At 45.4% G+C, this 16,144-nt stretch overlaps 1 protein-coding gene across 3 annotated transcripts in view; it reads right to left on the bottom strand.

Annotated features, from left to right (window-relative positions):
* The window catches only part of MYZAP (myocardial zonula adherens protein), a 102,617-nt gene that overhangs the window by 48,452 nt on the left and 38,021 nt on the right, over positions 1-16,144 (bottom strand). For 2 of the 3 annotated variants that reach the window (XR_003006262.1, XM_024767785.1), the window contains exons 7-10: positions 14,827-14,952; positions 13,719-13,847; positions 9,300-9,379; positions 7,523-7,628 (exon numbers count right to left, since the gene is read on the bottom strand). Coding sequence is in view for 2 of the 3 variants with exons in the window: in XM_024767785.1 (XP_024623553.1) it covers positions 7,523-7,628; positions 9,300-9,379; positions 13,719-13,847; positions 14,827-14,952 (441 nt within the window). In the remaining variant the exon portion in view is untranslated. Of the gene's footprint in view, positions 1-2,702; positions 3,432-7,522; positions 7,629-9,299; positions 9,380-13,718; positions 13,848-14,826; positions 14,953-16,144 lie in introns of those variants that run through there. The other variant, XM_024767787.1, reaches the window with a different exon arrangement.

Raw genomic sequence — 16,144 nt, 5'->3', positions numbered from 1 at the left:
TTTTTTTTTTTTTTTAGCGGTACACGGGCCTCTCACTGTTGTGGCCTCTCCCGTTGCGGAGCACAGGCTCCGGACACGCAAGCTCAGCAGCCATGGCTCACGGGCCCAGCCGCTCCGCGGCATGTGGGATCTTCGCGGACCGGGGCACGAACCCGTGTCCCCTGCATTGGCAGGCGGACTCTCAACCACTGTGCCACCAGGGAAGCCCCTACATACTTTTTTAAACACAGAAACCAAGCTATATACCAACAATAAATACACGTATGTGGAGTAAAAGCATAGATACATGGTCTGGATAGAGGCCAAATTGCCTCCAGAGGAGGTGTTAGGGCAGGATGGGGTGGAGGGTAAGAAGGGAAAAGATCCAAACTGGGAGGAGTAAAATGAGAACTTCTCATGTTTTATTTAGAAAAAATATGAAATACGCCAAAATGCTAACATCTGTCAATTCCAGAAGAGAATACATGGCTTTTATTTTTTATCATTCTCTTTAAGTTTCTATATTTTAAATTTTTTTCCAATTATAAAAAAATAAGCAAAGAACAAGGTTGGCTTTGGAGTCAAAAATCTGGGTGTGGACCTAGCACCACCATCACTTGTGGAGAGACAACTAGCTACTTATTTTTTAAGACTCCTAAGTCTCAGTTTCCAGTAGTAAAAAATGGTGCTAATAATACCTCCCACAGAGGGTTAACGTGGGATGGGAGGTGTAGATGCACACCTACAACACATGAGGCACACCTTGCAACATGAGAAACATCCACTAGCTAGGAGTTACTTGGATGAGGAGCACAGGCACACAGACTACTAGGGGCAGAACATGAGCACCCAGGTCTGAGAAACATTTCAGAGCCAATTAGAAACAACTTCAACAGACAGAAAGTGGGTTCGATGACATTTGCAAAGAAAAGACCTTCTCCCTTGAAAGGACAATTTGAATCGTGAATACATTAATCAATACATGTCACACAATGAACCTGCAATACTTCTATAATGCATACAAAAAAGGTTTACACCATGTGAGCTTTCTGGTTACCCTCTAAAAACTTCATGTTTTAGATAAAGCAGCTGAGATTTTAAAATAAAAAAGTGGCTAATACAGTGTTAAACACCAGAATTGGAAACTGTAACACTTTGGATTACTATAAATAAATCTGGCCTCAACTTTTGAGTAGCATCTCCTTTGGGTGGGGGTGTGAGTGGCCCTGAGACAGAATCACAGCCTTACTAGGAGCCCAAGGCTTAGGATCCAGTTAGGGGTCGGGGGATGGGGTGGTAGTACGGGGTGAGCGTGGGGCAGAGTTTGAGCACCTAACTCATGTTTGATGCAGGAAGTCAAGTTCATACCGTATCACAGTCCTGGCAGGAAGGGGTGAATTTAGGGACACAGGCAAAGGCAGGGAGGAGCAGGTGGAGGAAGGTCCTCTCAGGCAGGGGACCCGGATCTAAGGAGATCCCTGATTAGCCCAGGACCCAGCATCAGGCCTAGAGGGAGGTGCAGGGGTCGTCTAGGGCACAGCATTTGGGGGGCGGGGGGGAGGCACTCTCATGGTCCTGCAGACAGCCTTGGCACCTCGCTCACTCTCTGCCCCAGAACATAAGGTCTACCTAGCCTCAGGGTACTATCTGTGCCCCAAAAGAGAGAAGGAACTCCAAGGGCAGGGGGGAGAGCACACAATCCTGGGAGAGGCCCGAGTGGGTGCCCCACCTCCTCTAGAAGTCATTACATCCCCTTGTCTGATATTACTTCAATTTTTGAAGCTGGGTAGTGAGTCTACTCCACTAGAACAAATGCCAGTAACTTTTCCACCACAGACTGAAAAACATGAGGGCAGTAAAGGTATCCCTAGAAACAGTGTAGGTCCCTACACTAGAGTGACATCTAGATTAGCGATTCTCAGATCTGACTCAAAGCTCCCTAGGGGAAGTCTGGAAACCCAGCAAGAGTATCTGGGGATCTGCATTCAGACAGAACACAGTGGAGGGAAACTGCATCAACGGTTCATACACATGTGGGAAGTTATTCATCTGCTTCCTTTCCCATCACTGCCTACTTGCTTCAGCTGGGCAGAAGCATCTAAATTAAAGACCAAAGACAACTATTGACAAGAAAGCATTTACCTGCCCACTTTGCCACGGAAAAGAGGATGGAGCGGAAAACCACCCAACGTCTAAGTGACACCCCCCCCTTAATGAACTCACTTCATTATTATTAGGCTAATACCACCCACTGACTCTTACTATCACTGCTGCTACTACAATTCTCAGCAACACCGTTTAGTTTTGATGAGACGCCAGGGCCTGTGGCTGTCTCACGAAGCCCTCTATGAAAATAAAGCATGCATAAAGTATATTTCACTTCAGTATATTTCAGCCAAATACATTTTTTAAATTTTATTTATTTATTTATTTTACTGCACGCAGGCTTTCTCTGGTTGCAGCGAACGGGAGCTACACTTCGTTGCGGTGCGTGGGCTTCTCAACGCGGTGGCTTCTTCTTGTTGCGGAGCACGGGCTCTAGGCACGCGGGCTTCAGTAGTTGTGGCTCGTGGGATCTAGAGCACAGGCTCAGTAGTTGTGGTGCACGGGCTTAGTTGCTCCGTGGCATGTGGGATCTTCCAAGATCAGGGATCAAACCCGTGTCCCCTGCATTGGCAGGCGAATTCTTAACCACTGCGCCACCAAGGAAGTCCCCATTTTTCTTTTCATCAGATATACTTCTCCTTTTCATGAAGTGAGTTGAACTGTCTATGTGTGATGATAGAAGCAAACCAAATGTTTCTTAAACAAGAAGAGTGCTAAGTCGATTAGTGCCGTTGATCTTCATTCAGAAAGGACATCCTCAGGGCCACCTCCTACATACAAATATAATCAAACTACAGAGACACCTGGCTTATTCTGTATTTTCTGGGGTGTGATCAGGCGGGGAGCACTTCCTCCTGGGGCGCTGGAGTTCTTCGAGCCCGCTTCCCATCTCCTTGGCACGTGTCCTTGGCAGCTTTTCCATGAATAAGGCTTCATCCTCCAAGACCAGCCTCCACCTGGCACTTTCTAAATTATTTTTTAGTACTATTCTTCATCACAGTTCCCTCTTTGATGTCTAGGAACCCACGTTTCTAGAAATACTCTATGGATCTTTGAGTTCTCTTGACTCTGCGGTGTCATGCTGTAGAAGTCGAAGTTACAGAATGTGGGTGTTTCCACTAATAAGAGCCCTACGTGGCCACATTTCCTTTTCAATGTCATGTCCTTCGTGCCTTGTTCATCAGCTCATCACACACACATGCCACCTCTTCCCAGCAGAGAGAGTACAAGTGTTCTTCGAACCACGAACGATAAAAGGAACTGCTTCCGACCCAGAGCAAGCTACCATTTTGTCATCTTCCAAAGAGCCAGAGACTAAATCTGGAGAAGAGCTCGTGGGACATGATCTGGAAACAGTTCAATTGAGCAGGTTAGCGTGGTGGGCTCGGTGCCACAGCTCCTTTCCCCTTCCCCCATGTGGCTAATTATCAGTGATGGAGATCACTCTGAATCCTCTAAACACAGGGTATTGGGCAAACATGTGCTTTTGCATTGTACATTTCAGCACACCACACAAGACTTCTTTTAAAATAAATTGTGTGCTAACAAATGGCTGATCCATTTAAAAGGGAAGATTCTTGGGATGGAGAGAATTTAAGTTTTTAAAATTGCTTTCCTCCAGATAATTTTCCCCTGGGCAGAAAGCTGCTTTGGTTGGCGGGGCACTGGGCCTTGATGAGAGCAGGCAAAGAGGTGTCAACGTCCTGTTGACTGAAGATGTTTAAAGATGTGTCACGTGTTCGCTGCTCTGGCTGCAGGTTCCGCCCAGCCTTGTGCTCCTCCCTGATCTCCTGGTTCCTTTACCGGCAAGCTAAAGAACTCAGCTGGATTCCAGACGGCTTGTCAACAGAAGAATGAAGCCCAAGGGCAAGGACGACTGGAACTCAGCTAACACCAGATGATAAGATCCATGAGGGCAGGACCACATCTGCCCCGCTCCCCACTGGGTACCCAGCCCCACCACAGAGAAAATGCCGGTGGGTAACTGGTAAATGGATGGATGAGTGAGTTTCCTCATGAATGCTATTTTTTTCAATCCCTCTGTATTTTCTGGCAAACCCTTTAAAGTCTAAAAGGGGCATATTTAGGCTTGTGTGTGTGTGTGTGTGTGTGTGTGTGTGTGTGTGTGTTTCTTTCAGATCCAGAACCAGTCAGAAGAACTAGTGATGGGAGGGAGATGACCAATCCCTGTCTAACACCACAAAAGGAGACTTAATTTGGTACAAAGATCTAGCCAAGTGGGGGTATGTGCTCCCACACTTCACGCAGGACGCTTTGTATCTTTTCTCAATGAACCTGACCCCATAAGATACATAATCCTTCATTTCAGAAGGGCCCATCCTGCCCCCTTCTTACATGCAGAAATCCCTACTGAAATATACTGTCCCACACAATGAAAAGTCACTCTTGAGCTAAGGACTGCAACACCTACGCTGGTTAATTTTTATTCAATATATCGTCATCATTATTATTATTATTATTAGAAATTACACTCCACTGAGGTGGAAGTAAATATGCTGCTTAACATTTAAGGATTCCAAGAACCTCAGTAATAATACCTGGATGTTTTGAGCTAAAAAAAGAAGCCCATCGTTTTAATAAACTAACTTCATTCACAGACACTGTGATTCAGATGACAGCAACAATGGATGGGAACTAGATTCCTACCCCTGGTGAGTGCGAAGCCATCACAGGGACAAGTTTTCAGACTTCATGTGAGGGAAGGAAAACTGTCCCTAACATTGGTGACACGTAAAGGTTGCCTCTATTTCCGGGTCAAATCTGTCTCAATATCTGGGTGGCTGGAGTTCACAGATAGAAAGACACTTCTCAAGTCAGAGTTCAAGATGCCACACATGACTAATTCAGCTGTCTGGATTTTTCAAACTTTGGTCCAGATGACTTGAACCAATTTAATATGTCTTTGCTGCTTTCACTCACTATGCAAAGCAATGAAAAGGCTGAGATCCTAACAACAGGCACAGCCTAGTAAACAATAGAGAATTCTTTATATAAGGAGCTTCTATCCCGACTTCTCTCCTCATAAAATGCACCCGTGATTAAAGGCTACATATACTTCCCAGGACAGCCAATACTAGAAATGTTTCCTTCATGTTGAACAGAAAGCTGAAATTGGCCACCCAGTGGCTCCAGCCTGGCTTTGCACTGCAACACACACAAAAAATATATTCCATCTTCTCCATGACCGTTTTCGAAGATGTGAATTCACCTCTCATGTCTCCCCTTTTGCCCATGTCTTGCCCGAGTGCTTCAACCACTCCCTGGATTACTGTAGTTCTCAACTCCTTTCCAACCTGATCCTGAACATCTCAATGTGCTCATTTCTCCCTTTTCCATGGTTCTAACTTTTAAAAAAAGTATTCACATAAATGGCTACAGCAGTTGAAATTTTAAACCATCCTTTTGTTGTACGAGTTAATACAGTGTACTGGACAAATACATTAATTCTTACCACCTGACTTAAGTAGTTGTTAGTTTAAATTTAGAATTAAAGCTCTCTTCCTCTGTCTCTATCTAACTGTGGAAACCCAGCTGGTCATTTCATGCCCACGGCTGGGTCTTTCAGCACATCATCAGCACTTAGAGAAGCTCGATTTAGGAGATGTTAAATCACAGGTAGTAAAGCAAGGCATGGACAGTGATCTTTATATGCTTCCCTATTTTCATATATAAATATTCCCCTACTCCTTTCAAATTGGTATGTCTATTAGAGTCCGGAAGTCACTTAGAAAACAGAATTCTAAACTACTTGAAAATGTCTTTTAAAAAAGACCAATCATTAAACCCTTACAGATGATAACTCAATCAGAAGCCAACACATATGAGGTTTTGTTCACGGGTTCTCTAATATTCGACAGGGAAACAACGCAGACAGCACCCTGCAGTGAGGCAGGAGAAATGGAGTGCACCACAGCCAAGGAGCCCCACGGGGAAATGAGGGACAGCCTTGCCCCAGACTTCATGTGTGTGAAGTTCAGAAGCAGAAAAGCTATGATCTAACAGCCATGGTTCCAGAGATGCTAAATGTGACAAAGCAATGCTTTTCCTTGGGAAACACACTCCTGACAACTACCTAATGCTGATATACGGCAAGACCTACCCATCCCTGTTGCTGGCACTGTTCCTGCCTGGCAGTGCCAAGGAACTGTGAAAGTGCATGCGGGGTTTCCTCATCTGAGCCTTTGTTCCCCATTCTCTTATTCTACTGAGCCCTGAGACTGACACACGGGCCAATCACACTGTGTGACTGGGTTTCTCATTTGGGAGCAGATTTTATCTAATGTGTACGTTTACCCTACACACAATAAAAAAAAAAAAAAGGTGTCCCTCCCCATCCTCACAATTGCCTGATCTTAACTGCACTCATAGCGCCAACATTTTAGGGATTAATAAAAAAGATAGGGCTTCTGCACCAAAAAAAAAAAAAAAAAAAGAAAAAATGTACGTTTAATCTTCTATTTATCTATCATATGTGTAAATTATTTATTAGAAGTAGATATACTTTAAATTTTAATAATACATTAACAGATAAATGTTCAGAGTTGTGCTTACTATAAATTTTTTTCCAGTTTTTCCACTGCCAACCAAATGTTTAATTACATTGAAACCTTTTCTTTGCAAGTTAGAGAATTAGTCCCTAGGGAATACTTATCACCTTGTTAGTACTAACTGTTCTTAGTTCCATCTGATTTTTTAATCGAGCAAGAAAAATACACTAATATGTGATTAGCTGTACACAGCATGGACTTTCTCCTATGGAGCATCACCATGAGAGAGACAGGTACAGTGACACAAGTTAAAAGAAACTCTTTTCCTCTTAGAGAAACATAAAAGTTCAACTTACCTGTTTTTTCATTTAGAAAAACAGGATAGTAAACTATGTCCAGCATACAGTAAGCCTAAAACTTGCTTTCATGTTACATAGACAGCTAAGGAGAAAAAGAATAGTAGAAAAGAGAAAAAACGAAGAAGAAGGGACAGACAGGGAAAGGGAATGACAGAGACACACCAGACGTGGAGAAAGGACAAGAGCAGAAGCAGGGGATAGGCAGGCAGGTCCCGGGGTGCAGAGGCCTGAGCTGAAGTGAACTGTTCTTGTCACACCCTTTGGTCCCTGAGCTGCAGGCACCCATAAAGGATACTGCTGTCCTGTGTAGGTGAGTGAGCTTATGAATCGCACCTTCCAGCTTTCTTAACTGTAACCCTTTCATCTGGGGACGGCCCTCTTTTAGAGGGATCATCACCAGTCCACAGGGGACATATGAGGACCTTCTCCTCTGGGCCAAGATGGCAGTGGCCTGAGCTAGTTCACTGTGAGCCACAGAAGATGGAGCTGAGAGTCGTATCTGGCTCTAGGGCTGAAGTGTTCCCACCACAGGAAGCAATCCCGGGCCCAAGCCCTTTGACAGGGGCTTACCTCCTCAACCATCTGCTTGACTTTCTTCTGCTGGCAATGCACCATGTCATCTAGGTGTCGGATCCGCTCCCGGAGGCTGGCCGATGCCTCCTCCAGCCGCTGATACCTAATACAAACAGAAGAAAGAGCAAGTGAATCCTCAAGCAAAGCAACAAGGGCAGCACCAGAGTCACCGCTTGAAGGGAATATTGCCCAGAACAAGACGCACTCTTCCTACTTTGTGTGTATCCTAGTTTATTAGCCACCAATTGACCACCCCACCGTAGAAGGAAGATAGGACCGTTTTTCAAGTTCCCACTTGCAAGTTTTATCCTGTATAAGGACAGTTACTACACTTTCCAGGGGCTGAGAGAGAATTCTTTTGCACCACTTACAGATACGAGAGGCTTTTTCTTTTTGGGTTAATACAGCATTGGAACATCCAGTAATTACCACGATTAGGAAAACAGAGAAGGAGAAGAATCTAGCAACACAACAAAATATCTGAAATCAAGTGGCAGAGTCCTGGAAAGTCAGGAATTACAGTTGTTCCATACATCATTTATTTTGAGAAAATGGGAAAGATGCTGCAAGACCCTCTCCATCAAAACAGAGCAGACCACCTCATAAAACATTTCATACTTTAAAAAAAAAAAAAAGCACAAATTATCCTCAGACTTTACTTGGTTCAAATAAGCCAAAGGAACCAGCAGATGGACTCTACAGTCCTTTGGGGCCCCCGGACTGGAACACGGACGAAGGGTCTGGTGGTCTGCTTACCACTTCCCATCTCTGCCAGGTCCCTCCTCAGCACTATGTTAAAGACTAGGGAAGATCCCTAGAACTCTGCAAACTCTGAAGTTGCACAAGAGGAAGAGAACAGGTATCTTTTCAGCACATACTATGTGGCAGGCAGTACACCCAGCAGTTCCCTCACAATAATACCCCAATGAGATGGGCACTCTTCACCTCATTACAACTCTCCCCACTTGAAAAAAGAATTCCCGTTTTATAGAGAAGCAAACAATCTCAGGGTTGTTAAGTAACTTGCTCAAATGCTCAAAGCATCCCAACCTTGTTTTCCTTCACTAGAGGGCCGTGCGTGGCCTCGCTGCCTTCTGGTTTCCAGAAGAGGCCGTGGACTGCTCCTGCATTTCCCATGCAGGGCTTTATACACTCGTAGCCAGAGGACAAGGCAAGGTTTCACTGAGGAATGTTTGGAAACAAAGACATTGTAAAATTAAGTTTCCATGGCAATGGTATTAGTCACTCTTGAGTTTTCTCATCGACAAGGTGCATCCTGTGGAACTCAAGGTTATGGAGAACATTTATAGACTGAACGCTGGTGCTTGTGACAGGCTTTGACGTGTTCCACTGCAGTGACAACCAGCCCTGGGTTGTAAGATGTGGCTGGAAGCTCCACGTTGGAAGCTCCCAGTCCAATGTTTTGCATGTATCAGTCTGCAATGGGTGATGACCAAACGAATGACAAGGCAAGGACCAAGTGAGCCCACAAAAACACAGCAGGTCCACCATCTAAATCCATTACAGGATAAAGGGCAGGGCTTCCCTGGTGGTGCAGCGGTTGGGGGTCTGCCTGCCAATGCGGGGGACATGGGTTCGTGCCCTGGTCCGGGAGGATCCCGCGTGCCGCGGAGCGGCTGGGCCCGTGGGCCGCTGGGCCTGCGCGTCTGAAGCCTGTGCTCCGCAGTGGGAGGGGCCGCAGCAGTGAGAGGCCCGCATACCGCAAAAAATAAAAATTTAAAAAAATAAAAAGATAAAGGGCATTACATCTTACCTTTCTTTGTCAGAATTGGTAATTTCCGTTGACATTTCTGTTTCATGCTCCAGGAGCTGGAGTTGAAGTTGATGGCGTTCCTAAAACAGACAGACACTAATATTTAATCTGTGGATCCCAAGTTGGCTGGAGAATGTACAGCAAGCAACTGCAGCACTAATGAATTCAAGTCTATGTGACACCCATGGGTTTTATACACCCACTTGCCAGGGTCCAAACAAAGCTCAAAATGTCAAATTTACTGGTGTGTGTTTACAGATGAATATCCTGGATAAAGCCAGTTGAGATTTTTTTTTTTTTGCGGTACGCGGGCCTCTCACTGTTGTGGCCTCTGCCGTTGCGGAGCACAGGCTCCGGACGCGCAGGCTCAGCGGCCATGGCTCACGGGCCCAGCCGCTCCACAGCATGTGGGATCTTCCTGGACCGGGGCACGAACCCGTGTCCCCTGCATCGGCAGGCGGACTCTCAACCACTGCACCACCAGGGAAGCCCCAAGATTTATTTATTTACTTTTTAAAGCATTTCGTCAGCCCAGGCTCAGATGTCTTGTGAAAATCTATGGTTCTAAATAATGTTAATCAATACTCTAAATCAGTGGCCTGTGATACTACCAATTTCTTGGGATTATTTTCTGAATCATCAAGAGGGTCTGGAATCCTGTAATATCCTGTAAGTTAACTGGGATCTTGTGTACACGGGTGTGTTCACTTGTAAAACTACATTGTGAAAATCAGAGTAACAGTCCCCCAACGGTGTCCACATCCTAATCTCTGAAATTTGTGAATATGCTGCCTTACACGGATAAAGGAACTTTGCAGCTGTGATTAAGTTAATGGTCTTGAAAATGGGGAGGTTATCCTGGATTATCTAGTTGGGCTTGTATTAGAAGGAAGAAGTAGGGTTAGAGTCAGAAACAGACAAAGACTAGGAGATGCTACAATGCTTGCTGGCTTCGAAGCTGGAGGATGGGGCCATGAGCCAAGGAATATAGTCAGTCTCTAGAAGGGAACAAAGGCTAGGAAATGGATCCTCCTCTAGAGCTCCCAAAAGGAAGCCAGCCCTGCCAACACCTTGATTTTAGGACTTCTGACCTCCAGAACTAAAAACGATAAATCCATGATGCTTTAGGCCTCTAACTGTGGTAAACTGTTACAGTTTCAATAGGAAACCAATTCATGTATCAAGCTGTGCACTTAAGATTTGTACACTTTGCTGTGTGTGTGTGTGTATATAAATTTAGAAGTTTACCTAAAATAAGTAATATAAGGGACTTCCCTGGTGGTCCAGAGGTTAAGAATCCGCCTTCCAATGCATGGGATGCAGGTTCGATCCCTGGTCAGAGAACTAAAATCCCACATGCTGCGGGGCAACTAAGCCCGCGTGCTCTACTGCCCACGTGCCATAACTAGAGAGAAGCCAGCGCCCCGCAACAAAAGATCCCGCACGCTGCAATGAATATCCCGCGTGCCTCAACTAAGACCCAACGCAGCCAAACAAATATTTTTTTAAAAAAGTAATATAAAATCTGGACACATTTCTTTGAACGAAGTGGAAAATATTAATAAAAATGTAGTGCCCACCACAACCAAAACTGCCCTAGAAATGTTACAGATGAGAGTATAATAAATTTCCTTACAATGAAGTTTATCAAATTCTGCTCATTAATTGGGAGGAGACTATTCTACTTTAGGTCCTTCTCTAAGTATGGCCGTGCCTCATCTTTAACCTCAGAAGTTCTCCCCAACAAGCTCTGGCTACTTATACACATTCCAAACGTCTTTTCCACCAAATATTCAAAGCGGATCCTTGAAACTGTAGCCCCCTCAACTTCTGAAGCTGTAAGCAGTGGCACACCAAAGGTAGACCAGAGCTGGGGAGCAGTACACCACGGGAGGAAGCGTGTGTTATCACCGATGTCCTTAGAATAATGAAGGAAGACCGACTTTTCAGTGGGGTTTTATTACTGCTTTTAAATCTCTACAGCAAATGCACATTCTTACTGGCCCCACGGGTTCTGCCACTGGCTGGAAGTTTTACATTAGCCCTGAAATGATGATGACTCTTTAACAAGCGAGCTTTCCCTCAGGCTCCCCAGAAAGCTGTCTTAAAGTAGGGCAAGGCCTAACTTACAGCATACTTTAAAATTCGATTGTTTTCTAAATTGAGGTACAAATCTTGAGTATTGCACAATCAATACATTTGTATACACATTACCTGGTGAAACCACCACTGAGATCAAGGCATAGAATATTATCTATTCTGCAGAAGGGTCTCTGATAGAACACACTCCTTACAAGACTTCTACCGATCAGGAAAAAAAGGTGTTTGGGACGCAATGCTGAGAACAGTAAACTAAGGGATACGGCACAGAAGCCATTCAAAAGGACATGGTTTGTCCTCGAGAAAAATCCAAAAATAGGTGAGAACAGGAATACAAACTCTGTGGGCATGCTGTCCACATCCTGTGTGACAGAGATCTGGCACAGTTCCTGCTGTCCCAGATTTATCCCTGAAGGGGGAAAAACAGTAAATGGGTAATCTAATCTTAGCTAAATAAAGCAAGCATTTCGCTAGCTTAAATGGGAAAGATTAAGAGGAAAGACAATAGATTTTCAAGCACTAAAGAAAAAGCCAAGAGGATGTGGGGAACATTTTGTGTCACACAAACGCTGGCAGGGACGGCCGGCCTTACCAACACCAGCCTGGCCCCCAGCCATACGGCCCTCGCCCGGGCTGCACGTGCACATCAGTGGGAAAAAGCTAGGAACTTTCAGAATCGCAAGGGTATAAAGACACTCAGCTATAGAACAGGTCCAGCTGAAAAAGAAGCTGACACCAGGGGCAGACATTTATGCAAGTAACAACATAAAAATCAGAGCCACACATTTGTGAGCCCCGACTTTATATATGCCAGGCACCGCGCTGAGCACTTGGCACGGATTTTTCTCGTGTACTCCTCACAGAAGGCCTAAGAATAAGAATTACTATTGTCAGCATTTTACAGAAGAGGAAACTGAATTTGGAAAAGTCGAGTAACTGCCCACAATGAGAAAGAGAGGCAAGACTCAAACCCTAGGTCTGCCTGATCCTAAAACCCATATTCTTAACCAGTACACGGACAGTCTGTCTGTACATCTCCCCGTGCTGCCCGCTCACCTGGCTTCTGCTTGCTGCAGGACAGTCTGTCACCCATGGGGAGTGTGTGCTTTAACCAGCACCGTCTGCTGTTGTAGGAGAGTGGGGATGTGGGAGATAGCTCACCCACGTTCTAGAAAATGCCCTCATTGCCCAATCCTTATGACTGCCACCTCCAGCCAATGCTGACGTTAGCCCTAACTATGCCACTTACCCGCTCTTCAATACCACATGGGATTCTGCTTTCCCAGAGGGTGGAGGCGAAATTGTAATTGACTCTCTATTTGCCCAAGTCCCTCCCCAAAAAAGATGTTACCCAAAACAGGAGCCCCCCACCAGCCCCGAAGCTCCACAGTATTGCATTTAAGGCTGTTCCCAAGCTGGTTACGCCTCCCTTGACAGGGGACGGTGGAGGGAATCATGCCGCAGACACCACGGGTCGGCCCTCTTCTCAGAATCACCCGGGAGCCCAGTTGTTGACCCTGCTCACACTGTCACTCCCCCTCCTGCCATCGTCAGCCTGGGGATTCTCAGCATCCAGCGTGAGTGAGTTACAGGATGCTGGTGGGTGAGGTCTTGGCTGGTCAGGGCTGTTCTGCAAACCCATGCCACAAGAGAGCCACTTTCCAGGAAGCGGCCACAGCCCTAGCCTTCAACTACCCCCTCCCCCAGCAGCACGCCGTCACCTGCTAAAGGTCACCCGCCCTTTCTCTCTCTTTTTTCTCTTTCCTCTCTCCCACCCCTCCTTCCCGTTTCTCCACTTCCTGCCTAATTTGCAGGCTCCCTCTTCCCTTTCTCTAGACTGGCTCATTATCCGGGCAGAGCTCCTGCCTTCTGCAGCCCTCCCCCTCAAACCCACAGAGAAAGGCAGTGTCCCCCGCTCCGACACAGAGTGTCAGAGAAAAGCGAACGCTTCAGACCCAGGCAGGGCTTGGGCTGTCGCCGTAACGTCGAAATAGGGCTTGCCTGCTCAACAAGTAATCTAAGTTCATGCTTGGGGCCCCAGCAAAGCAGGGCTGCTAAAATATTAGTTTCTGTAAAATAATTTTGTACGTAATGTTTTTTGAAGTATCAAAATTTTCACCATGGGAAAAATTAGAACTTTGTGGGACTTCCTTATACTTTCTTTTACAGTTTTCTCTTTGGTTTTTTCAAGTCACAAATTGCAGGGGTGAGAGGGATCAAGTGGTGAGGGCTTCTCATACTTTGGGGCAGGCCTGCAGGGGAACTGCTGCACCGCAAGGGAGGCTGGGCGAGGGGGACCCGGGCCCCAAGCTGTGTTACCTTCTCCATGCGCTCAATCAGCCTGTCCAGCTCCCCGATCCTCTGGTCCTTCTCCTCTAGGCTGATCTCTGCCACTTGCATCTTTTTATTGGCTTCTTCAATGGCTTTCAGGAAACTATTGGTTTCTTCCTGCAAAAGAAACGCACTCCCCTCAGCAGAGCGTGGAGTAGCCTCCAATCAGGGTCCAAACAGCTCAGGCCTGGCTAAATCATCATGTCTCTTTAAAAGCATGACCTGGGGGCCTAGAAGTGTCTCACAGATCATGAACTCAAATTCCATGATTCTGGTTCTCACCCATGAATAAAGACACATTGCATGGCTTTTTAATGGGCCTACTTATTTTTTCTCCTTTTTTTCCCCTTGACTCTTTATGTCTAAAAAGAGCCTACAAATGTTATTTATCCCCTGACTAGGTGCTCAGAGTGTCACACAACCTAAACGGAATTAGGGCTGGATCTGGAATTGAACGCAGAATGCTCAGATCTTTCTCCCATATTTCAAACCACCAACTCAGTCAATCAGCCAGCACATGTATTAAGACTGTGAGGACACAACGTAAGGCAGAATGGACTCCCTGCCTTCAAGGAATTTATGCTCTTTTAGAGAAGCCAAGATGTGAGACATACAGCTCGGCTCCAATAACAGGGACAAGAGAATTCCATGGCAAAGAGCAGAGAAACCGTGGGTTTCCCAAGGACAGAGGACACTTGCAGGTGTGTGACTGGGAAAGACTTCATTCGTGGAGATGCTGGCATCTTCGGGGCTTTCAGGGAGCATAGGTAGGATCGAGGACGGGCAAGGAAGAGCAAGTGGAGTGAGAAAGGGCGTGGCTGCAGGTAAGCCCAGGATCTGCTCGGATGCTGGCAAACGGTCAGACCAGCTAGAGAAAGTGGTGATTGAGGACTATTCCAAGCAGGGAAGGTGGTGAGTAAAGGAAGGGAGGGAGAAGGGAGAGCAGTGAACCGGCAAATAATAAATTCCTTGACCCGTCACCCACGTTAGAGTCCACTAACTCACCTCTGAGCACAAACCCTACCACGTAAAGCTCACCAACAATAATGCACCCCAAACTCTCTGCTATCCCATCAGCAGGTAGCACGTAACACACCAGGAGCGCCTCTCTCTCAGCACTGTGCCTCTGCTGCTCTTCGTGCAGCCTTTCTTCATACTGGCTGTACAGCTTCCTGGTCATCTCTCTCATCACCTCTGCGTTGGCTTCTTGGGAGGATTCCACCTGCAGAGAGACTCAGTTCAGAGCTACAACTCTGGTGGGCTCAGGGGGAATCCACACCTTTCACTCTGTAGGTATCAAGTGTGGACTCACGGGGGAGTGGACCCATGCCCCAGGGCTCTGCAGGAGACAGAGGCAGCAGGAACTAACGGGGAAAGAGGTAGAAGGAAGAAGGAAAAGGGGTGAGCAGGTGCAGAGAAAATTAAAGTGGCCCCTTACACTAATTTACTTGATATTATCTGGAAAAGGTGCTCCACAGGAGTGAATTTTTCAAAAGGCAGAAACGTATCTCTCTAAATGTCAACCTTGCCCCCCCAATTTAGCCATTTTTAAACTGAATTCTCTAAAATGTATCATGCTCCACTGTCTTATTTACCTCTTTCTTCAATAACTCTTCCTGTCTAATGTTCTTTTGCTCCCGAAATTTTATCATCTTTTTTTTTTTTTTTTTTTTTTTTTTGTTTTCTGGGCTCTGTTTCCTTTATGCTTGGTCATTTTCAAAATGTCATCGAGAGTCAGAAACAGTTTCCACACTCAGGCTGCAGTGAGGAGAATTCTTAGGTTGTAGATACTAATATCAGGGCTTAAAAATTCCATATTGTCTAACTCAGTAATTCAATAAATATTCCGTGTCCCCTGCATCGGCAGGCGGAATCTCAACCACTGCGCCACCAGGGAAGCCCTATCATCTTTTATTCTATCAGTTTTAACAAACCTTTTTCTCTAGTTAATATATCCACACTCTGATTGGCCTCAGAAAGATAGGCTTTTTAAATTCTTCACTATTCTACTGTAAGCTGAAAATAAGACCACTACATTATTAGAGGTGGGTCAGAGTCCTACAAAATTAAAAAGTAAAAAGGTTTGCTATAGGAGGAAGGAGGGAGTTAAAGAGAAAAGAGGAGATTACAGATATTGATGTTCTATTTCTTTGTTTTGTAGATTTAACTTTGAAACCGAGTAAATAATTTATCTGTTACAAATATTAAAATTTAAACAATTATCTACCAAGATCATTCACTGGGACAAGAACAGACCTTTCAACAAATGGTGCTGGGATGATCGGATTTGTCACATACAAAAAAATGAAGTTGGATCCCTAATACACCATATACAAAAATTAACTCGAAATGGATTAAAGGCTTAAATGTGAAAGCCAAAACTATAAACTCTTAGAAGAGAACCATAAGGCAAA

The sequence above is a fragment of the Neophocaena asiaeorientalis genome, unplaced genomic scaffold, assembly GCF_003031525.2.
Source record: "Neophocaena asiaeorientalis asiaeorientalis breed wild unplaced genomic scaffold, Neophocaena_asiaeorientalis_V1.1 scaffold71, whole genome shotgun sequence".
Classification (NCBI taxonomy): domain Eukaryota; kingdom Metazoa; phylum Chordata; class Mammalia; order Artiodactyla; family Phocoenidae; genus Neophocaena; species Neophocaena asiaeorientalis.
This window is presented reverse-complemented; position numbering and strand designations above follow the sequence as displayed.